The sequence below is a fragment of the Sphaeramia orbicularis genome, chromosome 18 (assembly GCF_902148855.1).
Source record: "Sphaeramia orbicularis chromosome 18, fSphaOr1.1, whole genome shotgun sequence".
In the NCBI taxonomy this organism is placed as follows: Eukaryota; Metazoa; Chordata; class Actinopteri; order Kurtiformes; family Apogonidae; genus Sphaeramia; species Sphaeramia orbicularis.
Window position 1 is genome coordinate 27,060,496 of NC_043974.1, and position 27,334 is coordinate 27,087,829.

Sequence of the window (27,334 nt, forward strand, 5' to 3'; positions counted from 1 at the left end):
GAGTTTGACATACAGTATATGCTCTAAATTATTTATTTAGCTTTTACATTTCTACCTATTATTTGGAACTATTTGTGCATTTTTGTTTTCCATAACTACTGTACATGCTGTTTTTTCTGTACATTATATACAGAGAAAATGTTCAATATTGATTATACAAAAATAAATGAATATATTACTTTTCTTTTTGCTTGTTATTTTTGTTATTTAAACAGTAAATATTACCAAACTCTACACTGAATCTCAGAGCATCCCTGTGGTCTTAACTCCTCCACAGGTCACGATTGCACTCAGCAGCTTCCTCACATTGTGATTTACTGTGCAAAAGGTGTTGTTTTTCTCATTGTGGTCAAGGTGAGGGATATTATTTCAAGCGAGGGTGGGCCAGTGTTTACAGAACAAAAGGAGTTGGCCACCCATCCTCAGTCTCTCCCTGCCTCTCTCTACACATCTCCTTCTCCCTCTCCCCCTCTCTCTCTCTCTCTCTCTCTCTCTCTCTCTCTCTCTCTATTTAGTGTGTGGCCTGCGAGGCAGCCTGCAGCCCGAGCGGTTGGTTGGTTTGGAGTCGATGAGAGGATGGAGTGTGTGGCGCCGTCTGTTGTGGTCTGAGGTTCACCACTGGCACGATCCCTCCGCCAGCCTCCGCCCTGGCAGCCCACTGCAGCCCTGGCAAAGCCTCCAACCCGCTGCTACCCATACCGAGCTGTCTGTGGAGGAATGCATCCGGCCTGAGGATGCTGAATACAACGCCATTGTTTTGTTGGGTTTTTTTTTTTTTTTTCATTCATGGCTGAGGATACCCCCAACCATCACTCACACTGCTGGTTTCTCTCTCTCTGCCTTTCTCTCCTCTTGGCTCGCCATGTTACTTGTGATGCCACTTGGCTGCCTCGCCAATCATCTCATTTGATATTGACTTCTACGTTGGAAAAACACTGGGAATCTAACAGTGATGCTGCAGAAAAATGTACAGAGCCTCCTGCTAAATGCTGTGGATTAGAGACTGAACCGATTATCAACCATGGACATTAATTCAGTATTCATCATTTTACGATTCCTGGTATTTTCTTAACTCAATATATAAGAGAGATATACTGACATAAAAACATGCTTCTTTGGGGTCTATATCACCCCTGTATGGTCTTTACTGTGTAACTGATGAGTTACATGTGAGTAAAACTTCATTTATATAGTATACAGGGTTCCTACAGGTTTCTACAAGTTAAATTTAAGACTTTTTAAGACCGTTTTAAGACTACTTAGAATAGAATTTAACGCCCATTTCACAGCCTATTTCACAGCCATACTGATAAAAAATTTGTGACTCCAAGAATTTAGGAAAATGTATTTATTTACTCCAACGCCTTGATTCCCACAAGAAATGACTCAGAGCAGTGTGCTGCAAAGTTAGCGATAATTAGTTCCTAATTTCAATATAAATTGTCAAGTGGAACTGAGTTGACTAACGTTACTTTCTAGTTTGGACATTTCCCAGACACATTTAAACACAATAAAGCAAACCAGTTCATGGTAACATAACTTAAGATCTACCATATCAAACTGAATAGCTTTTAAAGATTTTTTTAAGATATTAAATGTAGATTTGTAAATTCAAGACTTTGAAGACATTTTAAGACCCCCTGGGAACCCTGAGTATAGTAAGGGGAGATAAAACAAAGGCACATACAGTACTGTGCAGAAGTCTTATGTCATCCTTAGCTATGGTATTTGTACATGGTTGTAATGAACATGACATCTGTTTCTGAGCCTCTTTGTTAAATACAACAAAACAGAGGGGGAATATCATGCACAGCATTAAAAATTCCCCAAAAATATAACCTACATGGTGTTGACAGTCAGTATTTAGTGTGATCTCTAAAGTGGCCCAAACAATAAGAAACACTGGACATGTGTTGAATGAAACCTGGTGTAAAACATGTCTGCACAGAAGAACTGAAGAAGTGTAGGCTTCAGTCGATGTGTATGAGTATGTGTATATGTATGTGTATGTGTGTGTATATGAGTATGTGTATGTGCATATGTATGTATATGAGTAAGTACATGCATATGAGTATGTGCATGGGTATGAATGAATGAATGAATGTTTTTATTATTGTGTCTTGCATAAAAAACATGCCCAGCCCTTACATGGGCTTATAAGACACCAAAAATACAAACCAAAAATCAAACACCAGACAACAGGCACAATAGATATGAACAAAACAAAATACTGACCTATTTAAACAAACACATCTGCCGCTTTTTCCAGGCTTTACAAACAAATAATGCTAATTTATATACATTAAAACTAAACCATTTCATCTTGTCATCATCAGTGCTCCAGAACAAATCAGGATTTCGGATACACATATCATCAAACAAAGGGGCTCTCAGTTCATCATATAGAGGACAATACAAAAGAAAATGTGATTCATTTTCCACTTCCCCCAAATCACACAGTCCACAAAGTCTGTTTTCTTCTGGGGTTTGGGTGAATCTCCCAGTTTCTACGGCCAAGGGAAGGACTCCTGTTCGCAACTGAGCAATTAGGTTATGTGTATGAGTATGAGTATGCACATGTATATGAGTATGTATATGTATATGAGTATGTGTATGAGTATGTATATGTATATGAGTATGTGTATGAGTATGTGTATGTATATGAATATGTACATGTACATGTATATGATTATGTAAATATGAGTATGTGTATGTATATGAGTATGCATATGAGTATGTGTATGTATATGAGTAAGTACATATATATGAGTATGTGCATAGGTATGTGTATGAGTATGTTTATGTATATGAGTATGTACATGCATATGAGTATGCGTATGAGTATGTGTATGTATATGTGTATATGAGTATGTGTATGAGTATGTATATGTATATGTGTATGGTTATGTACACTGTAGTATATCATGATATTCTCTATTCTTTACTTGTGGCCAAAAACTTTTGCACAGCACTGTACATATATGATAAAAATGACATCACACAAGCATATATCACAAAAGAATCATAATTCCACCATGAGAACCGACAAAAAATATTGTTGAAATATTACACAGTCTGACTTTCTTTATCTGAGTCACAGTTACACTAAAATTTGACACAGATTTGACTTTTTTGTTTTGTTTTTTTTTACTGCCAATATTATTAGTTTTGGGTTTGATATAATATGCGTATTAGCTCTGAAACAGACTATGCTGTTCGATCCCTACTGTGGTTGTCACATTATCTACTGTGTGAAGGGATTAGGGAAAGATCAACAATTTCATTTGCGTGTCTATATTTTACGTTCACGAAATATTTTAGAGCTGGCGGCCGGGGTCTCCTGTTGCATTAATGAGCGTCCTCGTCAAAATGCTGGAGTGTAAGTCAGCCTTGAACTCCAGAGCTGCCTCTGATGGACTTCAAAGAACGTCTCAACAGCCCTGAGAGTCAAAAGAGAGACGCGATGACGGACAAGCAGCCGCTAAGATATCTTCCCAGGGAGTGACCGGCTGAGTGAGTGACAATTCCTGTGCGTCCGTCGACCTTTTTAAAATTCCAGCTTGACTTCAGTCAGCTTTAGTGAAACCAGGCCCGGTCACATGAGAGCAAAACACACACCAGCGCAGCGGCCATCTGCTCAGGGGGCAAATTAAACACTAAACAAAAAAACAACAGTCTTTCAAAGGATGTTCAGCCTCTGAGTAGGTTGTGCTTTTCAGAGCGGGATGTATGAGATGGTTAAAACATAAATGGCCGGCATTTCTACAACACCAAGGCCAGAATTTAATACTTATTGTACCAAATCTATTAATATGGTAATACGTACTTATTAGTATTCCTGTAAGCCACGGTCATTGACTTGACTGGCAATGTTAAAAAAAAAAAAAAGAAAGAAAAAAAGTGTTTTTCTTGATTTGAACAGAAATGTCTGCTTTCATTAATTATTAGGTTTAATGGAGCAGTTGAATGGCGCTCCTGTCACTTGTCAGTTGTTGTGCTTTGGTAGTCACATCACCAACATTTTTAGTGTATAGTTGTGTTTATATTCAGTCTATATTTGACTGTTTATATTTGATGTATGTCTGTGCATGAAAGTAAAAGTTCTGAGACTTATAGCAGCTGAAGTTGTCAGTATTAGTAGAAATCAGGCAACAAATGTAACACTGGTCTACACAGAAAATGCTTCTAGAATAAAAGTAATGAAATTTTACTACATGAGAGTCACTGATAAAGAAAAATCAAGTCAAAAATGCTGATTGGCCGAACTTTCCAAGATATAGCCTTGGGTCAAAATGTGAAATTCAAGAATTAATGAGAGAATGGGTTTGACTCAAAAGGAATATTTGTCTCAGAGCTACAAGATCTACTTCAAAACACTGTCTGCACATTAGAATACATTCACTTTACAGGTTCTATTTAGTGGAAGATTTATAAAACTATTATATAAATGTACATAAACCAATATATATGTGTAACAACACTTAATCATATACCTTGAAAACATCAGCAAACCGGCACTTTTGTCATTTATTTTCCAATTAATCTTATTAAAATACGTAACATTTAGCACATTTAATCTCTGAGGCAAATCATTTCTAGAAAATTGTAGACCAGTGTAATCTCTCATAATATTAAATAAAATGTTGCAGCCTTCTATTGTTAGCTTTTCGATAAGCAATGGTCATTGACTTGACTTGAACTAAATCTACAGCAATGTAAAATGAATAAATAAATAAAAATAAAGTATGTTTTTCTTGATTTGAACAGAAATGTCTGCTTTCATTAATTATTAGGTTTAATGGAGCAGTTGAATGGCGCTCCTGTCACTTGTCAGTTGCTGTCCTTTGGTACTCACATCATCTAAAAGAGTATAAATCGTCGACATTTTTAGTACATAGTTCTGTTTATCTTCAGTCTATATTTGTACATTGATATTTGATGTATGCCTGTGCATGAAAGCAAAAGTTTTGAGACTTTCAGCAGCTGAAGTTCTCAGTATAAGCAGAAATCCGGCAACAAATGTAATTTTTAATGTTAAATAAAATGTTCCGGCCTTCTATTGTTAGCTTTTCGATTAAGCAAAAGTCACTGACTTGACTTGAACTGAAACTCCAGCGATGTAAAATAAATAAATGAACAAAAATAAAGTGTGTTTTTCTTGATTCGAACAGAAATGTCTGCTTTCATTAATTATTAGATTTAATGGGACACTCCTGTTACTCCATGGCTTGTAGTTAAGTTGGTCGCTGTGGTTTGGTAGTCACATAATCTAAAAGAGCACTAATTTGCTGCCATTTTTATGTATATTATATGTATATTTGTAAGTATATATATATATATATATATATATATGTACATTTGTGTATTTATCCCACTCTTCCTGAAATTATTTTCCAGGACATTTTCAGCCACTACAGAGACAAGTTATCAGTCATACACTAATCCATCCCCCTGTCCCCCTTATACTTCAGAAGTGTTATTTTCTCCAGTTGTAACATGCATTTACCCAGATTGTTTCTTTGTTTATTACTCAGACATATGTGCAATCTATGGCTATAATGTATCTATAAAAAATAATTATGACAAATCTATCATAGAATAATGCAAACACACCCACAGATGTACAGTGTAGGATTTCATTAGCCTGACAAACTGGAGTTACAATGTTCAACTGGACAATTCCCAACTCAACTTTCTCTTCTCTCTTACTTTCTCTCCTGCACTTCCTCTATAAAATATTTGTATGGTTCCAATAAATCACTGAAAAACTATTTCTTTTGTTTCATCTCAGTTTAGGCACAAAAGGTCACAAGGCAGAAGGAGGATAAATAATTTTCCAGGATTTTCAAGACATTTGGCTTTTTTTCTCATTTTCAATATGTTTTCAATGAGTGGAAAATTGTTCAATCTTTTTTCAGGTTTTTCCAGGACGAGTGGGAACCAAGGTTATCGTTAATGAAAACTAATGACGAAATGATGAAAACTAGAATTGAAAAAACATTTTCGTTAACTGAAATAAATAAAAACTATAATTAAAAGAAAAAAATAACTAACTGAAACTATTGTGTGTTTACAAAACTAACTAAAACATATAAAAATTACGGATAAAATTCCCTTCGTTTTCGTCTTTGTCAATGTCGGATTGATACGAAATTGATTTATTTCCCTCAAACAATTTTAGCTAGCGGCACCATATGATATTTAATGGTCCGTCACTTGTGGTTTACAGTCATCTTTTGGTTCCCACTCTACCTGGAAACATGGAGACTAAAGTTGGGAGAAAGTAGCAGAGTCCTGTCTGGGATTTATTTGAATATGATGGAGAAGAAGAGAAAAGATACGACAAAACTAAAATTAATACAGGGTGGGGAAGCAAAATTTACAATATTTTGAGGCAGGGATTGAAAGACAGTGTATGACCAATTAGTTTATTGAAAGTCATGAGAATTTATTTGCCACAAGAAAATGTACATAATAGAAAATGTTTTTATTCTATGTGTCCTCCTTCTTTCTCAATAACTGCCTTCACATGCTTCCTGAAACTTGCGCAAGTGTTCCTCAAATATTCGGGTGACAACTTCTCCCATTCTTCTTTAATAGTATCTTCCAGACTTTCTCGTAATAGTTTTGCTCATAGTCATTCTCTTCTTTACATTATAAACAGTCTTTATGGACACTCCAACTATTTTTGAAATCTCCTTTGGTGTGACGAGTGCATTCAGCAAATCACACACTCTTTGACGTTTGCTTTCCTGATTACTCATATGGGCAAAAGTTTCTGAAAAGGTATGGATAACAGTGTTAGGTATGATTATGACATCAATATATATTTGGTTTAAAAACAATTGACGTAGTGCCTGCTGAGAAAAAACAACTAAATGTTCATTGTAAATTTTGCTTCCCCACCCTGTATAAAACTAAGCATTTAGAAAAAAATGAAAACTAATAAAAACTAGCAAACCTGTTCTACAAACGAATTAAAACAAACTGAATTCGAGAAAAAAAGTCAAAACTAAATCCAACTAAACTATAATGACAAATCCAAAACTATTATAACCTTAATGGGAACCCTGTTAATGTATATCTATGTGTAAAAGTTTGACATTTTTGCATAAAGGGGGACAGCAGAAAGCAGACACCATTTCTCCCAATGTTAAAAACCATCCCAGCGTCTTCTTCATTATATGCTCTAACCTTGCACCAAGTTTCATGAAAATTAGCGTAGCGGTTTTCATGTAATCCCTCTGGCAGACGGATGGACAGACAGATAAATGTGATCACTTAACCTCCTATTAAACACCAAGGCTGTCCTTCAGTACTTACACTTATTGTTCCCAATCTATTAATATGGTAATAACTTCTCATTAGTATTCCTGTAAGTCATGGTTGTGGTCCTGACTTGAACTAAACTTAAGTAATCCTAACCGCATCATCGAACAGGAATTAAGCGCCGCGATGACTGGAAGTACAAGGTATATATGCAAACAGCACAGGGATGTTTTCTTTTAAACACAGGTTAGATGGGGGATGGGGGGGGCAGCGGAGGTCTTTGTGCATCACAACCATGTTTGTTAGAGTCATAGTTTAGAGGCTGTGCAGGTAAACGACGCCTCAGGGTGCTCTCGGATCAGCTATCGGAGAGGAACAACCATCAACGGCTGTGCGGTTGGCAGACATGTCTATACAAATGCAGACAGGTTCATACAGACGGATGATGAGTCTTCTCTTATTGCAAAGCAGACTGGCCAAACTGGATTTACCACACTACAGTCGTACAGTAGATTTCAGTTAATCTCCTGAGGTTGCGAGACTTACAAGCTGCATGTTATGGAATTCTTTCTGACAAATGAGAGTTGAATGTAAATACTGTTCCTACAAAAACATGCCATTTACTGCCCTATTAACTCTGCTGCACCTGTTAGGGCTGAGAAACTTAACACTGTTGAGGACATGACCCCCGTAGCTCCTCCCAGCCCCAAGCCGAACAGATGTCTAATCAATGCTCAAAGAATAACTGATAGAACACCTGCGCGTCTCAAACAGGATGTCGGAAACAGGTATGTACTTACTTCTGGACACCCGCACCAGTTCTGCAACGCTGAAGACTCCTGATTTGATGAAGCTGTCTTCCAAGTAAACTGCAGGAACAGAGACATACACAAAATAATCACCACAAGGACACTTCATTATTACTCAATTAGGAATGTAACTACAGGGTGTCCCATAAGTCTCCATACATAGGAAAAATAAACGTTTCTTGACATAAACCATTTTTATTTATATAATATGCTCTATATGACTGCCATTTTGTCGGGAACACATTTCAATGTGTGTCCTCCACTGCTGAAGAACTATAAAGAAGAAATATAAAGAAATACATGTTAGAACCATATGTATTATGTCTCCTATGTATGGAGACTTATGGGACACCCTGTACATGAAAATGTCATATCACGGTTAGTGTGACCAAAATTATCACGGTTATCATTGTTATCGCGGTATTGTTGAAATTGGGCTCAAAATGTTCAAAAAGTACTGATACACACTGAAATAATTTAACCAAGTTGTATTTTGAAAAAAAAAAAAAAAAATTAATAACCAAATAAAATAATTGGCACAATGTACTTCCTGTTGGCAGAAACATTCAAATATTAACTCTTAGTGGTCTGAGCCTTTTTTGTCCGTTTTTCAGTCCTTTTGATTTTGCCTTTATATACTATATAAACAAATGTTTATTATACCCATGTTTGGTGTTTGTTTTTTTTCCAGCACAGCTTCACCTATCTCATCTGTCTTGTATTTTTTTCACTTTAACCTACTATATCAACACAAAAGAACAGAAAACACACAAAAAAAATTATAAAATCTGATTTGAAAAATGTACATAATTTATTGCATAAATAACACACAGATGCTTAACGAACCTTTTCAAAGACTTTAAAAGTGAATATCGGTTCCAAATATTAGGTATATAAAATCAAAATTGTAATAAATAAAAAATACACTCAAATATTTGATATTAAAGCCATTGTTTACATAGGTGTTTTCTCCAGAAAAGTGCGGTAATCAAACATGGTTATCATGATAATTAGAATTTAAATGGTAATACTAACTGTCTGCAATTTTACCGCGGTTTATCGTTATACCAGTAATCGTTACATCCCTATACGCAATACAACTGAAGTAGCTTTAAAGGGGTCATATTTTGCTAAACCCACTTTTATTAGTCTTTGGTACATTTATTTGTGTATTTGGACCCTAATAGTTCAAAAAGTTTGAATTTGAACCCTCCAGGTGCTGCAAAGTTATTTTTATATTCATTTTGGCAAAAATCGAGTGGATTTCTACAACGCGTTTGACTTCCTGTTATGTTTTATAACTAGTTACATCACGACATTTGCACATATAAGGTCAAGACTTCTGAGGAACAGTTCTCCGAGTACAACATAACTGTTTGTCAGCAGCAGCGGTTGTAGTCCATACTGAAAATATGTCCAAATTTCAAGCCGATTACCTAAAATGTTCAGTTGTTGGTTGTATTAATGAACACAAGTGGGGTTATGTGCATCGATATTTTGAGGTATTTATTATTTATTATTATTTAACACTCTTTTAGTAAATAATGTTAGTTCCTTTATTGGGATTGCACAAAAATAATGTTCTGATGTTAGTTCTGAACTAATAGAATATGAACATTTGAACAGGAGCTTAAACTGTAATGTCTGTAAAACATGATATATGTTTGAACACAGGAACATTTTGTGATGTAGTATTAGATCCTGTTGGGATCAAATAAAAATGTGTTCAGTATTTGTGCAGATTTCTAGTGTAATTCAATTCTTCCAGGATTTTTAAAAAAGAAAAAAAACAAAAAATGGCCTTTTTAACAGTATCATGATATATTGCGATATATCATATCATGATCCTAGTGTTGTGATTTGTTTCGTATCGCCAGATTCTTGCCAATACACACCCCTAATCAGAGTAATACCTTGTTTTAATAAACAATTTGCATAAACACAGCATCCATGGGGTCCGCCATTGTTGTTTCACGGGCTACATGACATCAGAGCTCGGAACTGGGAGTACATCGATCTAGTACAAGTTCACAGGTGGGAAGTCATGGGTTTGACTGCCATTCCAGTGCATTTTCACCAGTAGAAGGTTGGAAAAACACAAGTTACAGGTTGCCTGGAATGCAGCATAATTCCTGCTTAATTTGTTGCGCCTATAATTAGTTACGTCACAAAATCTGCACATATATGGTCAAGATTTCCGAAAAACATTTCTCCGAGTACGACATAATTGTTTGTCAGCAGCAGCAGTTGTAGTAAAAACTGAAAATATGTCCAAATTTCAAGCCGATTACCTAAAATGTTCAGTTGTTGTTTGTATTAACGAACACAAGTGGCTAAATGGGACAGACCGCACTGTCAACAACCTGGAAAGGGGTAGGGTCATGTGCATTTAAAGGGCCAGCGCTCAAAACGACCTTTCTAGTGTCATTACTCAAAAATAGGGTTGAAGATGGACCTGTGGAGTTGACTTAATGAAGAATTCAGACCCAAGAATAGCATTTACAGTTTATGTAGACCACAGGGAAATGTTTTAAAATGCATAATTTCATTAAAAAAAAAAAAAAAAAGAAAAATATCACTCTTTTAACACCCTTTGTATACTACTTTTAAGCTCTATAAAAAGAAAAAAAGCAAAATATCACTCCTTTAACACCCTTTGTATACTACTTTGATGCTCTATAAATAAACTTTACTTACTTCAAATAACTCAAAATTAAAGTATAATGCAAAGCATAAAGGGCACACTATTAAAATGCGTCAGCTGACATAACAAGGTAAGTAATCATGTGAGTAAAAGGGAGTGACACTGCTTCTGTTAGCACAACAAATAGCCACCAGCTTAAGTGCAAATATAAAACCTATGAACTCTCACAGTGACGACACATTAAATGTAAAAAAAAAAAAAAAATCCACCTCAACCACTTAATGTGTTGATATTAAGGATTATTTTGAGGAGATTGCTTTCCAATGTCAATAAACTACTTCAAGTGGGGATGTTTCATCACAGCAGGGTTATTTTCCTGTTTTCGTGGAGCTATTTTAAGACTAAACAAAACAGCATAAAATTGCTAACATGTATTTTTTTTTGTTGGTTTTTTTTGTTTTGGTACTGGTGAAGAATTCTGTCCAGGAGTGAGCAGAAGATGTCAGTCAAGTAAAGAAACCAGACAAGTTATTGACACCCAAATGACTCTGGTTCTGCTTTGATACGATGCCAAGGGCAGTAGGACGGTGCCAGAAAGATAGGCGGGCGGCTCGATTGGCACCTACAAAGTCTAACGCCTCCAATGAGCCAACGGCTTTTGCGGGGGAACTATGCCACTGCCGAGGGCCTCCCAGGCCTGAGTCATTGGCTCACTAGCATGTTTTCCTTGGCACCAGTGTCGGCAGAACCTGCTCTTGAGGTAGAAAAGTAATTATACTTCTCAAACTATTTTCATTCCAACATTGTGACGACAGAGCGCAGGTCAGTTCAGGGGAACAACAGCGCTGTCAGACAATATTCTCTACGGCTCGGCTTTGCTGGCTCACCCTGACACACTCAGCTACCAGCCAAAGGCACAATCTGCTTTAGCATTTTCACTCCAGATCTCGAGTATCGCTTTTTTTTTTTTTTTTTTTTTTTTTTTACAGTGTGTCTGATGTTGCTACAGAGATGATGACAATTGAAAATGCATTAGCAGAATCTAATTTTATTCCTGCAGCCCTCAGCCACAGTATGCCATATAGAAAACCAGAGCTTGTTGAATTACGACACTTTAAGTTTTTATCATCTTTTACAGCAACTATGATAATTTTGTTTGGTCGATTTTTTTTCAGGACTAAGGCTAGGCATGGCGAGTGCATCAAATTAATGAAATTGAATTAAGTCTTGTGTTTAAGTGATGTAAAAAAAATAAAAATAAAATTGCAAAATCCAACAAGAATTGTAGTCGTGTCACCTCAGTGATATGGAAATGTTCGGTTTGGTAAGTCTGACACGGAAGAGGTGACTGTGGTGTGTCAAGTCTGTAAAAGGTCTAATGTAACTGATACCAATAAGCCAACAAGCTCACTCTCACTCAGCCAAAAAAAAAAAAAAGGTTTATTAGATGTCAGAATCAGCCAATCCAAAGTATGGGTTCATGCAGACAGAACAAAAACATCTTTAACATCCTTTTCAGCTCTCAGAGACCCAGAGCAGTTTTACTTATTTTATTTAGTTTTTCTGTTTTATTGTATCACATTACGTATGCACTATGCTTTTTAAACACTTTTTTATTCAAATTTATATGACTGTTTTTACGTGTACGTGTATGTTTATGTGTATGTTTCATGCAGCTGATAACGCTGTGAATTTCCCCATTGTGGGATCAATAAAGGAATATCTTATCTTATATTATATGTATGAAACATAATTAAATTCAGGACAACATCAACATTCATCTGGGTGGTTTAACCCTTTCATGCATAGGTCACTACAGTGGACAGTTCTTCTCCAGCTGTTCTCTTGTATTTTAATGGGTTTTGATGTTTTAGTTCCATATCAGCCAACACAGTGGACACTTACGCACCATCCCATACACTGACATTCAGACCATTACTGTAACTTTGCTGTTTTTGATAAACCTGATCTGCACTAACATGTTTGAGTGTAAATCAATTGTTATTTGTTAGACAAGAAGGTTTTTTTTTCATATTATCTCCATGAAGTGACTAATTACTGGCATTAGAATATGTTAAAATGTGAGAAGGCATCAGATTAGCAACATTAAAAATGTTTTTATTTCATTGTTTTCATATCACTTTCTGATATTGGGTTTTAAACACACGTTTCTTTACTTCAAAAATTAAATGCATGGATATTTTTGTAACTCCATAGAAAAAAAAACTCGATCACATTGGTTTTTTCATGCCTAAGGAGGAATAAAAACACTGAAGAAAAAAATCTTGACTAAGGCTCTCACAATTCATGCATGAAAGGGTTAATGCAACAAATTTACACTTCCATAGTTTGAGAACGGACAAATTTAAAATAAAAACACACTGTATTTTATAGAACTTTTGGGGATTTTTTTTTTTTTTTTAAATATTTAGAAAGCTATATGTGGATGTTTCTAACTTCTAAATTAATTTCATCTAAACTTTCCTAAGCAAGTTCCAACAATTTATTGGCTAAAATCAAGAATTTATGATGAATTTCTCTTGCAGAGTATAAGGGCTTGAAGGCATTAACAGGACATATGTGTTGCTTGAGTTTTTAAAGAATACAGGCAAGATAAATGGTTCAAAAGTTATTGAACATTTTTGGGAAAAAGCCATTTTAACCACAGATGATGTTCTCAGTTTTGGAGAGTTAACATCCACTTTTTTCTGGCAACAAAAGAACTGAAGTCCAATATATTTATTATTAAGTTTCATCTGAAAGGCAACATCCTCTTGTTTCTTCTGAAACACAATATAAACTACAGTGTAAATATAGCTTGGTTGGTGACCTGGAGGAGGTTAAAATCATGAGCGATCCATCATTTTGGTTTTAATACCTCAAACTAGGTCATATTAGACAAAAAAAAAGTGAAAATGCTGTATGAAGTTGCCATGTTACAGTAAGTTTGGCTAGGGCTGGACTGAGTCAGTGAGTTCAAAGCATATCAACACTATTTGGACTAGGTATGCTCTGAGGTACATAGGCTGAGCTGCAGATGAACAATGGAGCGATGACAGGAGGGAGGAGGGAGGATGACTGGCACTGTACATACCTGGAAGAGGGTTCTTGCCTGGCTCATTGTTACTGGGACTTCCTGACTGCTGTGAGTCTGCAAATACACAGAGAAAAGGGAGGGGAGGGGGTCAGTATAAGAAGAGGACGACAACATCCATACTGTCCATACTGACCCATGTCTTCTTGAGGTAACAAAACTTTACAACCCCAATATGGAAATCCTTTAACTTTAATAGAAATAGCTCTAATTCACGTATCTACACTTATTTATTGTTTTTTTCCTGTTTTCGGCAGACTAAATTACCCTTTCGATAAAGACACGACCTCTGTTACAGCACTCAACAAGATAAAAAGTCCATTTTTGATCAGTAAATGTGTCTCCCCTGGATGCCTTAATGTTTTTTCTTATCTGCTTGTAAAGGAGCGCAGGCCTCTTTTCAGTTTTGTTTAAACAGCATTATCATTAATGGGAGGGCAAACTGAAGAAAAAGCTTAGTGTCTGACACAGGATAACGTAAAAGTTTTTACCGGTAGACCTCTATGTAATTTTTCAAAAGGAGGCTGGGGGAGTGTCTGGGTGGGGGGGTATCCAGAATGTGTTCAGGTCCTGCTGTGCAAGGTACGAGCACAGAACAAAACGTGGAGAGAGGACTGGAGAGGCGGGGAATTACAAGGAAACATGAGTGGAATTCTTTCCACCGACGACGGTGCGCAGCGTTTGGTATGAGACAGCCAGGACTGACGTCTTTTACCTCACGGGGAGGGGAATCTATCATTCCTTGGCAGTACATAGGTCTTTTTCCTTTTACATCACGCAACAGTAAAAGTTGTGAAACATGAAAATTAATGGTATAAATCACTGTCAGATTACAGTCTGTGAGTAGAGTTCGGTAATGCCCCCCCTATGAGTGTGTTTACATAAGAAGGAGAATCAACTGACAAACCCAGGACAGGCCTCGCAACCATACATGGAACTGCAGAGCGGCTGCCTTCAAATGGACCCCCGTACCGACTCAAACTAGTCTGAGCCCACACATGCCCTCAGACAGAGGGTCCAATGAAAACCAGAAGGGAACCAGAAGGGAGATTATCATCTATGCTTTAAACTGATACAAGACGTAAGAGACAGTGAACTCAGATACCCCCGGCTTTCAACAACACCCCTTTTCCTGCCGTCTCTGCAGCTCTCATGAGTTGTGTTACAGAAAGAAGGAAAAAGAGTGAGAGAGAGAGAGAGGGAGAGAGAGAGGGAGTGGGGGTGAGAGGAGAGAAAAAAAAGGTTGAAAGATTTATCCCTTTCTTGTTCTCTAGCTGTGTCTCTCTCCCTCTCGCTTGTTCCCCCTCTCCTAAATTTGACTATTAAACAGCACTGCAAAAACAGAATGTTCTTGGCCGAAGCTCAACGATGACAAAGTAGGGAGGGAACAGGACCATACGTTAAGCAGAAAAAAATCCCCCCTTTTCAGTAGGCTTAGCCCTAAAAACATATGAGCAGCGTACAACTGTAGGTATAATATATCTGTTCTGCTTCCTAAGAACATAACCTTGACTTATGCTTTCTGCTCATAAACTTCTACGAGTTTTAGGGGATCTCTGTTAAATCTCTGGCGTGGGCAAACCGAGCCTGAAGGGAATATTGAAAGTGGCTATTTTTCTGGTGTAATTCAGTAAAAAAAAAAAAAGGCCCCATCACAACCTCCTAGTGTCTTTGAGTTTTGTTTTGTTTTTTTTTTGTTGAATTTCAATATATACACATGAGAATTCTGCAGTCGCTGTGTGGCCTCAGCTAAATAAAACCGTTCCCACTGCTTTGCTTTGCAGTGATTCCCTTCATTTACCCCCGACTCGCTCACACATGCACATGCACAGAGTGTGTAAAGCAGCTTTTGTGGGCTAGCGGAGGTTTGTGTGGATTTGGCACAGCACATGTCCATAAAGTGATTGCGGGGAGCTCAGTGGCCTTGTCTCTCTGTCTTCTCCCCCACCCCCCCACCCCACCATCCACTCCCCTCATGCCACTTTCAGAGTCATCCATCAGTCTAGTTACAACTGCCAACTCTACGCCCGCTGCAGGAGAACTGCTGAGAGAGAAAGAACGGGGCAGGGGGAGCAGGAGACGAGAGGAGAGGGGAGGAGAGGAGAGGTAAATGTTGCGAGAAGGAGAAGAAGGGGGGAGGAGGCGGTGGAGGTGGAGGTGGGAGAGGTGCACTGATTCATTTCAATTCGATCAGAGTTTCTGTTTTTGTTTTTTTTTCCCTTCTTCTTCTTCTTCAAGGGCTGAACAGGCAACCATGACAAAAAGAGCAGATGGTTGTGGCAATTAGAGATCCCAGGCAGCATCTTCCAGCATGAGGCCCCACTGTAGCACCAGGAGAGACCACCTGGATGACTCAAGGTGGGATGCTAGCATATGGCGCATCTGCCAAGCCTGCACCGGAGCTAGGAACACCTCCCCTATTGCATTACATTTTACCTTTGACCCAAGAAGGGCAGCGCCATGCTCCGTCCTCCTCCAGGGTGAATATGTTTAGGATGATACTTTAAGCAACAACTGGGCCCATTTTCTATTGTTATGTGCTGAATTAAAGCTTCATTTTACTACCTAGTCAGCTTCATATATCAACAGGTATATAAATAAAGATTCAGTGTAAGTTTATGAGCAGGTCAGTGAAGAAAGCTCAGGTTTTTTTCTGTGGTTAGAAGACGTAGGTGCAGCGCAGAAGCCAGTTTGAGCACAAAACGAATGCAAAGTCAATGAGGAGAGCATCAAAATGATCTAAATGACTTTCACTAGTGGTTCCCAGGGGAGAAGGTTTTGTCTTTATTATCTTTTCTAGCTTTGCCAGTTTTTTATACACTGATGTAATAATACCAGACCAAAATGATGTGAAATTATGTATTTTTATTGAAAATTTGATCATTTTCTCATAACAGGATCCACAAGTCTACCTCTGGCTATGATACAGTAAGTCTTGCCAGCTTTCCTTCACAAATGTGGTAATGATAAAGGTACTAAAATAACTGCCTTTGAAGCACCAGACAGCACCAAAGTCATCAGAGAGAAAACCCTGAAATTCTGGATTGCGAAAGTTCAGGTTTATGTAGAGAAACTGGGTAATACTCCTCTATAAAAAGAGTACAGTAAAGAATGGGGGAATCTGGTGGCCTGAGGCCTGGAATCTGTATCTAAAAGGTGTTCTGTGCAGAAGCCTGGCCAATCCGATAGTCTTCAAATAAACAGTAGTGTAACCTGTAAATAAACAGTTGCGGTTGAGGAGGCCGGGCTTTGCCCTGGGAGCTTGGCAGGGCTCGATCATCAGGGCCAGACACCACACACACGCCTTCTCATACACACACATGCACGTACACACACACGGCCCTTTTCCAAAAACAACATTTCTTGGCACCCTCTGTCCCTGCCACTTGTTTAAATAAACAAACCGATTCATGAAGGAAGTGAAAAAAACAGAAAACCAGTCCCACGTATGAATCAGATTATCTGCTGTTACTCAGCAAAAAAACGAAAGGGAAAAAAGTGGGGGGATAAATTAGCAGAGGGTATCTTGGATGTGTCCATGAGTTCTTACACCTTCTTGTCCGGTGGGATACTTATCATACCACTGTAACGATTAGGGCAATTAGGGGTAATGGCAACAGAATTCTGGCTCGGCAAGAAAGTTTCTCAGTGCTTGTGAGGTTTCTCCACGCCCATGTGTGCTACTCGCCTGGATTTTATAATCACTAAAACACTCACACACACTCTCCCTAACCCACCCTCTCATTTTTTGGCATGATACCCATACCGTTCCCACTAAATAGCGGAATGCACATGCACATACACAACGCAGTGTGGATTAAATTAGCCACATAGTTTGGAAAACTTTCCTTTTTTTGACATCGGTGGTGCACGTTTCCTAACCCACAGACACTTGCAGACACGTACAGATATCCCCCACAAAATAACAGTGCGCACGCGCGCCGCGCACACCCTGCAGATGCATACCGCTGTCGACATTTCAGGAGGAGAAGCCTGTCTGGCAGCCATTTTATGCCGAGCGGGGTTCTGTGCACATGTATAGCACTCTGGCTGCCAGAGGCATGGGTCCTGAGCCAAGACGCATTTCAGCAGCTTGGGGAGGCGAGGGGAGGGGAGGGGAGTGTGGAGGAGAGGTGGAGAGCAGTGGACTCCCAGAGAAGTAGGGAAACAGAGAGGGAGAGGGGCAGAAAATATCGACCTAATTACGGAGCAGCTCCGATGCGTAATGTTTCGACAATACAGCTGCTCCTGAGTAAATATTTGATGTGGCCGAGGAGACTTTCTGCTCGGTGTCCTCCTCCTTTTCTTTCCTGTTGGGCTCCAGGAGTTTGTACTTCCTTGAAAATGCACAGGCAAAAATATGGGTGCATGTGTACGCGTAACGCAGGGTCATATAGGTCTTGACAGTGTGCACAGTTGACTGTACATGAGCCTGTGCACGTATGTGTGTACTTTGTCCCGTGTCCTCCTCTGCTCCTGGTTTCTATCATTCACAGCCTTGCAGATGACCTCACACTACTCGGGCTGGCTTCCAACCGCCGGCAGAACCTGCTCCCTTCTCCAAATCTCTTTCTTTCTTCTATTCGCTATCTGTCTATCTCTGCCTGCAACACTATCCGTCCTCTATTGTATCTTTTCATACCCGCCTCTGTGCATATCTGTTATTCGGTGTATCTGTGACAATATCGTCTTATCTACGTGCAAACTATATCTTTTAGGATTTCTTGGGGTTTTTTTGTCTTTCATTTTGCTCCCATATGTCTCTTTTTCACACTTGTCCCGTGCTTTACTTTTAAGGTTCCCATCTGTGTCGCCTCTCACCCCCTTTTGCCGCCTTTTTAATGCCCTCTCTCTCTCTTTTCCTATCTCTTTGTCTCTCTATCTCTCTCTTCTCTCCCTCCCTCACGCTTTGTTGTCTAAACAAAGTGGCCTTTATCAGGATGAGCCGCAACCCAAACAAGCCAAACAAAAGATATGGGCGAGGAAATCTGCCCGCAGAAGAGGGAGGATCTTATCGTGCCAGCCATTGTGTGCCAGCCTGCCAACTGGCGATGCCCCCCGCCGCCGACCCCTCCCCACACCCACACACACACATACACACTGAGAGACACCAAATTCTGGCATCTCAACCCCCTGCCCAGACTCACGCATGGCATTCTGCAAAAGGCTGGCACCTGACCTGGACGAAAGGAGAGTGATATTGACGCCGAGGGTGAAGGGAAGACAGATGCCGCGAGCCAAATGGGACGCCATCTTGGAGCGACGTTGTGAAGATGAGCGTTGACTAAATGAGAAATAAAACACCAGAACAACTTCCTCGCTTGACTACTTTATGTGTTTATGGAAAGTCTGGATATGGGGATTTAATCCTTGTCAATGTGTCAGAGCAAAGTCTTGAAAACAGAGAGAAAAAACAAAGTTAATCACATTCTTAGCCAGATTTATTTGTTTCTCCTTTCTGCATTTCCTTGTGTAAATGTAGAATTTTGACTATATTATTTGCTTTGTATTGAGGCTGAATCTGATGTGAATTTGATAGTTAGATACTGCAGCACAGACAGAAATGGATAGTATTATGTTCCCTTTGACAAACTATGACTAGGTTTCTTCAGTGGTGCCTTTACACTGGGTGACACTGTAATGATTATCTCATAATTGGAACAAGGCGAGTATTTCTTATTGGCTTAAAGGAGCACCTGGTAATCCGGATAGCTACCCTATCAAATAACCGCCTCCGACGGGGAATGCAGGTACAGTAGGATGAGTTACACACACACGCACACAAACACACACAGAGAGACACACACTTGGATGAAAAAGAGGAGAAAGGCCGGGAGAAAGTGAGAGGGGCAAAGTTGAAACGTCTGTGAGAACAATGGCATTTTGCCTTCTTTTCTCTAAGACAGACACCACAGACTTATTCAATAGAGCAGGAGGGGACACACACACACACACACACAGTAGGACTGTCAGGGTTTTGAGACTTATGGAATCAAGTGGGATCCCAGCCCAGACCAGAACAATACAGTGGCATACAGTGTGTGTGTCTATGTGTGTGTGTGTGTGTGTGTGGGTTTGACTGTGTGTGACCCAACTCAGTTGTATCTTTCAGTGTGCACCTCGATGTGAGCATGCACATGACTACTGCCACCTCGCTGTGTGTGTGTGTGTATGGATGTGTGAGCGGATCATCGCTGTGTGTTTGTTTCTAATCGGTGCATACTAATGCCGGTGAAGAGCGGGCCCTTTTTTTCTGCGCTGAGTCTCTGTGCCTTCTCCTCCGTAAACTCTCACGACAGTGAAAAGAGGAGAGCATTTTAAGCGAGCCGGGAGGACAACAGGCTCCTCATTGAGGTCACCAAACAGTGTGGATGGGGAGGGAGCGCATTCAGTGGCGAGTGGGCCTTGAACAAGGGACTGAATGGCCTGACGGATCATTAGCCACACCGGCCCCGGAGAGGAGAAGGAAGAACCTGGCAAGCACAAAGGAATACACAGCCACAGCACTAAGGATGCAGATAAATGTTAACCCACCTAAAATTCAACTTCCCACCTTTTAATTTGTGGAAAAAAAGTTTACCCATCTCGGCACACACACGCGGTTATAGTATGAGTATACAAGCAAACATGAAATGAGAACGCGCTGTTGTGCTGCATCCGCACACCCACACACTGGATTCACACATGCTGACATACATGCACAGACAAACATGGGCACACACCCAGCAGCGTCCCGCGGTGAGCTGATCTGTGCTGTACATGTGCGATGCAGTCAGCGGCCGAGCAGCAGACAAACTACACGACACAGCGCGACACAGTGGCTCATCTGTCCCATGAAAAATGAGCAGGCTGGCCTCCAGTCAGCACACTGCGCCCCACTTAATGTTTCCACCTCCTCCCACTTGTGCTCTGTTCGTCCTTTTCTCCCAAAGTGGCCTTTCCTTTCACTTTTTGACCACATTCCCTTTTTCTTCCCTTTTATCTACATCCTTTTTTTTCTCCTTTGTGTTCCTGTCACTTTCCTAACTTTTCATGTCCTGCACAGCACCTGGCAAAGTCTACGGTGTCAGATGCAGTTCACAGATGCCTTGTACAGCATATCCACGTGGTATTATCAGCATTGTTTCATGGCAAAAATGGTTAATTAATCAATTACTAATCAGAAATAAATTCAACGGGGGGAAAAAATCGGCAACTATTTTGATAAGTGATTAACATAGCTTATTATGGAAAAATGGCAAGCAAATGATGGCTCGAGCTTCTCAAATGTGAGGATTTGCAGATTTTATCAGCTTCATATTATTGTAAACTGTGTGTAATCTTTGGATTTTGGACTGTTTGGTCAAAACATGTAACTTGAACACGCTAGTTTTGGCTCTGGGAAATTGTCACAGACATTTTTCACCATTTTCTGACAATTAATTGAAGTAGAACTAATCAAATAACTGAAAAAAACAAATCAACACATTGAATTGAAAAAAAGTCTTTATGCGCAGCTCTAACATTGTTTACACTTATAAAAGCAGCATGGATTAGCTGATTTTCTGAAAGTGTGGTCTCATCATTCACAAGTTTAATCAGCGTTAAGTCTAGCCTGTGAGAAAAAAGAACTTTGCATCTGCGCTGAAACAATGGGCCCATCAATGGCCAACCTTGGCATCTTTTTGGTATGCACCAAACAAACAATTAGCTTTGTTTTGGCGTAATTGACTGGCAGGACCGGGTGGCATTTACATTCGCCCGCTGTTGCCACCCTGCCATTCGGTGGGCTTGGATGAAAAAGAATAGGTTCATACGAGGGTGGAAGGTTGGCCACATCTCTCTGGTTCGAAGACACTGCTTTTTTTTTTCCACGGTGGCAAACTTCCAAGCAGGAGCGTTCTTTTTTTTTTTTTTTTTTTTTTTTTTTTTTTAATGCACGGCTGTGGAGGAAGGAGTGAAGGGAGGGTGGAGTGAGGACGAGACTATAGATTTAATTATGCATGCGTGTTTTCTCATTCATTGTAGTGGTGGGAAGGGGAGAGAGGGAGAGAGAGACAGAGAGAGAGAGCGAGAGAGAGAGGGTAAGGGGTGTGAGGTGGGAGGGTTGGGGGGGGACAGACCAATGACATTCCGTTGTTGTAGTCCTCCTCCCACACACACACACACACACACACACACACACACACACACACACACACACACACAAGGAGCAGTCTGGGAGCGAGCCGCTATAGGCTAATGAGGTGACACTCACCGTCTGGAGACTAGCCAAAACAGTCCATTAACTCCTAGCCAGTAGTTAAGAGGAGAAGAAGGAGAAAGGTGGTGGTGGGGAGGGTGCAGAGGAGAAAAGAGGAGGCGAATGAGGGAGCGGGGGCAAGCGGGTGAGGTGGGCGGCTAGCCGATGGGTTGGTGGGTGGAGCATGTGAGGGGGGAGACAAAAAGGAGAGAGTCTGAAGTCTTTCAGGATGTGAGGGTGGGGGGTATTTCTGCAGTTTTGTAGTTGTGAATGAACCAGCGGGGTGGCTGGTAGAGGGGGGGGACTGTGCACGAGCGTTCACTGTTGGCGATTATACTCTGTGGAGGCAGCTCTTCAGGAAAAGTAAGACTGTGTGTGTGTGTGATGGAGTAGAGGTGGCGGGGTGGGCGGTGGATGCAGCAAAAAGAGAGGACAAGGGAGATAGATCCAAAACCCCCCAGTCAGGCAGACAGACCTTTGACAGAGGAGCTCTGTGATTCGCCTCTTTCATCTTCAGAACTCCCCTATACAGTCGGATAATTACGAGACAAATGCAGCGGACCCCTGCTGCTTGAGTGGCAATGGGCATGGGAGGCCAGAAACACAGAGAGAGGGTTCAAACCTGCACGTCTCGACTGGTCCAGAGGGAGTGGGGGGGGGGGTCGGGGGGGGGCAGAGGGAATGAGAGATGGCGGGGGTGTTCAGGGGTCTGGGAAATTCCCTGTTCTCCCAAGAGGCGCATGTTGGCCCACAGATCAGAGTTCAGGGACAGCTTGGTTGTGATACTCGCAAGCTTAACTGGTTTTAGCCTCCAACTTCCTTTGAACCTCACTACGCACACACTTTCGGTTAAGAAGTGTCGCATTGTTTGGCTTTCAAACGCACCTTTCTGAAAAATATCTAACGTACTCTGGGCTGGCAGCTGGCAGAGTTTGCGACTGAACCCGTTCACAGAATTCTGCTGTATTATTTGATGGCGTTCTGGTCTGCGCTGATAAGGCGGCTGTGTACGGAACTCTAGTGTTACCTACATCTTTATCTCATACCAACCACACTAATACCCTAAGAGCCTTACCCCTGGAGCAAAAATGCATGAATTTAACAGTATTTAACTTCAAACTGAAATGAAAATCAATTAGCGAATTTCTCAAACTATGAGTCTATAACTGATAACTTAACTTTAAATATAAGTACTAATTTAAACAGCTCTTATGTTATGATTCCGATACTTTGTAGTCCTGATATTCCGAGATAAAACCCACTATTTTCTCTTCCTTCATGTTACAATGTCTGAAGCAGAGTCACCTTATTTTGACTGGAGCCTGTGTAATGTTGTGTGTCTGCGAGGCCTCTGCCAGTGATGCGTCAGTGATTGTCAACACTTACGACGGCGTCAGGCCTCAGCCAAGAGGAGTTCCCACTGGCAAGTGCAGTAGGCCGAGCCAGGGCGACTGGGTGCTCCCTCACAGGGCAAAATGGCTCTCCTCCAGCTGGGCGAGAGGCCACCGAGGATCCCTGCCACCCATTGCCACTGTTTGCACTCCCTTAGCTCTGCCAAGCGAGCAGTGGTTAAAACACACACAAAACACCCACACACACCTTAAACTGTGGACGTGGAAGGAATTATCCGATCATAGAATGCCACCACATCTAAGACCAGATCTTGGCCCAAAACAGACAAAGAAAACAAAGCACACACTCATTCAGACGATTTTGCTGGCACTGCTTCCCTGGAACGGGACATAGGGTGCAGAGGAGGGAGGGGGGGGTGGTGGTGGTGGAGGGTGAACGAACCACAGAGTTTAATGTGTCATTACAAGCATAAAAACAGACTACTGACATTGCCAACAGATGTCGAGCCAGTTTATTTTTACCATTACAACTCCAGTAGGGAATGAAACGGCAGGTGCAAATGAGCAGTCTTACAGCTTTCTTCTTTACTATCCCAGCTCCTGTACTGCTGCATCATCATTTCCTCTGATTTTTTACTCCGACATGCATCATGTATTAAATCACAACACTGTTTTTGGTATTGAGAGGAGTGTGTGATTTATTTAGGGCAAAAGCCTTATATGACTAGTATTATTGCTTTATTATCTTTACGGCAATGTGTTTTGGTTTTTTTTTTGCCATTTGCTCTTCCACGATGCATAGAAACTGGAAGAAGGAAATTTACACAAAGGCAATAGAAACAAACATTGAAGTGAGGTAATATGACACAGAACGGGAGAGGGGCTTTGACCAGAGAAGAGGAGCTGTACATAGATGATATCATATATTTGGTCACATGCTCAAGTGATAATTTGCACAAATGTTCCAAATTAACTTCCTGATATGGATATTCCATGCAAACTGTTCACTGAATTTATACAAAAATCCTGGTGTATATTGATAACTATTATATGGCATAAGCTATATCGTGATATGAGGTTCTGGTTTTATCTCAGTTGTAGCTAATATTAAAACATTTAAGAACTTTTTCCAAAAAAATGCTTAACTTCTGTTATTATTGGGGGTGGGATTAAATAAGTTTTTCTTCTTCCCACTCCTTTTCAAGTTTAAATGCATTATTTATTTATTTTTTATGTTTTGGGAATTTTGAATTTGCATGAATTCTGTGAATGCTCAAAATAAACAAACAAATGAATGAAATATTCAGTATGCGTATTGAAACTCAGGCATTTTCTCCATGTTCTCTTGAAACCCAGCAATGCATTTCTGTTTCCAAAAATGTAAAAATGCCCAAACTTTTACTTTCCTGGGTCTTAGGAGGATATAGGAACCATACACATGCGTGAGATATGAATATATGCCATGTGTTTAAGGGCAGAAATAAGTCTTTAAGAGTTAATCTAATTATGCCTGCCAAATTCTTAACTCCCCACTCCAAGCAGTGCTATAAAGTAATTCAGGTGAGACACTTAAATGCTTTGTGTTGTGTGTTGTTCAGAGGCCAATGGGCCGAGGGGCTTGTCGGTGGTTAAAAAGCCAAGAGCCTGCCGCATGGCCAGTAAAACCCCCTCTTTGCCATTAATGAGCCTGGAGACGGGGCTCTCGGAGGCACCGAGTCAGAGCTGGCCCGAATCAAAGCATCCGTGGGGGTCGAAGCTCGGGGGTTTGTTGAGGGAGCGGGGTTTTGGGTGTCTCCCCCTGGCACGAGACCAGGGAGCGAAGCTTTTAGGGCAACAAAGGAAATTAGAGGAGCAATTTCATAAAAACCACTGCTCTTATAAAGAACAGCGACTACGTCAGGTAGGTGCTCATTTGCTGAGCCACAGTCAGATGCAGAGTTAGAAAAAAAAAAAAAAGAAATAGCACCATAAAACAGATTCTCACATAACTCAAGAGGGAGTGACAGCGGCTGTGCCCACCACAAGGTCAGAGTGTTGGCAGTCGTCCAGAGACGTTGGAGCTCCTCTGCTCCTCAAGGACCCTCTAACCGTCTGGAGATATCCTGCTAACATCAGCTAAGGTGCACACCATCTTCCCTCTTTGTGGTTGTAGGTCCCAGATGCACAATTCAAACACAAACATCCACACACTTAATACAGTCAACAGCCCGTCACTTACCACAACAAAGCACCATATAATCATGACAAAATATCTCCGTCTTACATGAGATCAAAATGCAAATCTAATCTCTCAGGTTTAACTGGGTATTCCCTTTGCCGCACCACAAGTGTATGATTTATAAACCGTACTTAAGTGAATACTAAGTGACATATTCACAGCCAGAAAGCGAGAGAGAGCGAGAACTCTATTCCACATTCCTGGCAAAAAAACAGAGAGCAAATCTGTTCTGTGCTACTAAGGCCTGCTGGGGCAGCCCCCTCTGCCACTGCAGCAATAACAACATGTGGTTTGGCTGCACAGCGCCAGTTTACAGTGGGAAGAGGAGAGGCGCTAAATTAATTTCAGATTCTGTTGTTTGAGAGTCATAAACAATGTTAGAGCAAAGTGTTTCATTCAGAATGGAGGCCACAGTTTGGTCACATCGTTTGAACATCGAATTACATCAGTTGCTTCTCATGATTTTGGGAATATATCATTATGAACAGCCCATTGAGAAACTATAGAGACAAGAATATTAAGATGTTAGAAGTTTCAACGCCAAACTGCGGTCATATAAAACACAGAGTATGAAACAAAGGTGTGCAGCAGGCTCGCATGCTGTGTCCTCAGGCATGGCAAGCCTGATCCAACCTCGCTATTTAGGGCGAGAATGTAAAGGGTCTTTGTTTCGAAATAATTTCTGGATTATTGCCAAAACGCTAGGATGCTACACAGAACAAAGGCATATGTCATCAGGCCTCACCTGGCAGGTTTCTGTTTGTTTGAATATTGTGGTCTTGTGATTACATTCTTTCTCTGATAAAATTAAGAAGGGAAGGCTTTCCGTTTAAGAGAGTTTAAGTCGGGCTGTCCTCGCAGAGCCGCTTCAGCCTTTCCCACGAGGCTCCAAAACCATAATCTCTTGAAATATTTGCACAGATGACGGCAGCACTCGGCTGTTTTGACATGGAGCGGCATGAGCGAGATCGAGCAGTCACTTTTTCCATAACTTCTCAGTTCAGGAACAGGAATTCCCCTTTTGCCGCTATTCCCTGTTACCCACCCACCCGTACAACCCTCCCTGCACTCCTTCCTCAACTTCCTCAGTCTGCTAGGATTTGTCCACTCAGGGCCACACCACAGGGGCCTTTACACCCGCCTCACAGCCAGCTCCCACAGCCTTTTGCTTTCCACTCACTCAAGCATGTTGTTTTCACTTTATCAAGGATGGCAAAAGATCATTCACTGAGATCAGGGCGGGTGAGAGGGCATCCAGGGTTGGGGTAAATATTGGCTGGGAGATGATGTAGTTACAGTTCTGCTTCAGTTGAGCTCAAGGGGACGAGCTTGGCTTTTCTGTTTATGTTTAATGTTTCTAGCACCATTGTGACTGAGCTGCAAGTGACAAACATTAGCATTACACTTTACTTCTTAGCTTTAACTGTGACTTATTGCCTTTATTTTCCAGCACTCACCAAATTCAGTTGGAGCTGATAGCTGCACAAAAACCTGCTGCACACATGCACTTACTTACAGAGTCAGATGTTGACAGAAATATTATACTGGTGTCAAATTCATGATTTCATTTGCCTCTGGGAGGCTTTCCATTGTGTGTCCTTAAACAACTCAGCTCTCTTTTTCTATACAGCTGTTTTCTTTTATCGACAACCATAGAATTTTTAGAATACTATGAATATTTTATGTGATTACCCCTTGTCATTGTAATATCAGTTACAAGTAAACAC

The 27,334-nt window shown here is 40.5% G+C and overlaps 1 protein-coding gene across 8 annotated transcripts in view; it reads right to left on the bottom strand.

Annotated features, from left to right (window-relative positions):
• Window positions 1–27,334, bottom strand: part of LOC115438605 (nuclear factor 1 B-type) — an 81,233-nt gene that overhangs the window by 25,613 nt on the left and 28,286 nt on the right. For 6 of the 8 annotated variants that reach the window (XM_030162318.1, XM_030162317.1, XM_030162323.1 and 3 more), the window contains exons 3-4: window positions 13,817–13,873; window positions 8,070–8,138 (exon numbers count right to left, since the gene is read on the bottom strand). In XM_030162318.1, the coding sequence (XP_030018178.1) occupies window positions 8,070–8,138; window positions 13,817–13,873 (126 nt within the window). The remainder of the gene's footprint in view (window positions 1–8,069; window positions 8,139–13,816; window positions 13,874–27,334) is intronic. The other 2 variants (XM_030162320.1, XM_030162319.1) reach the window with 1 other exon arrangement.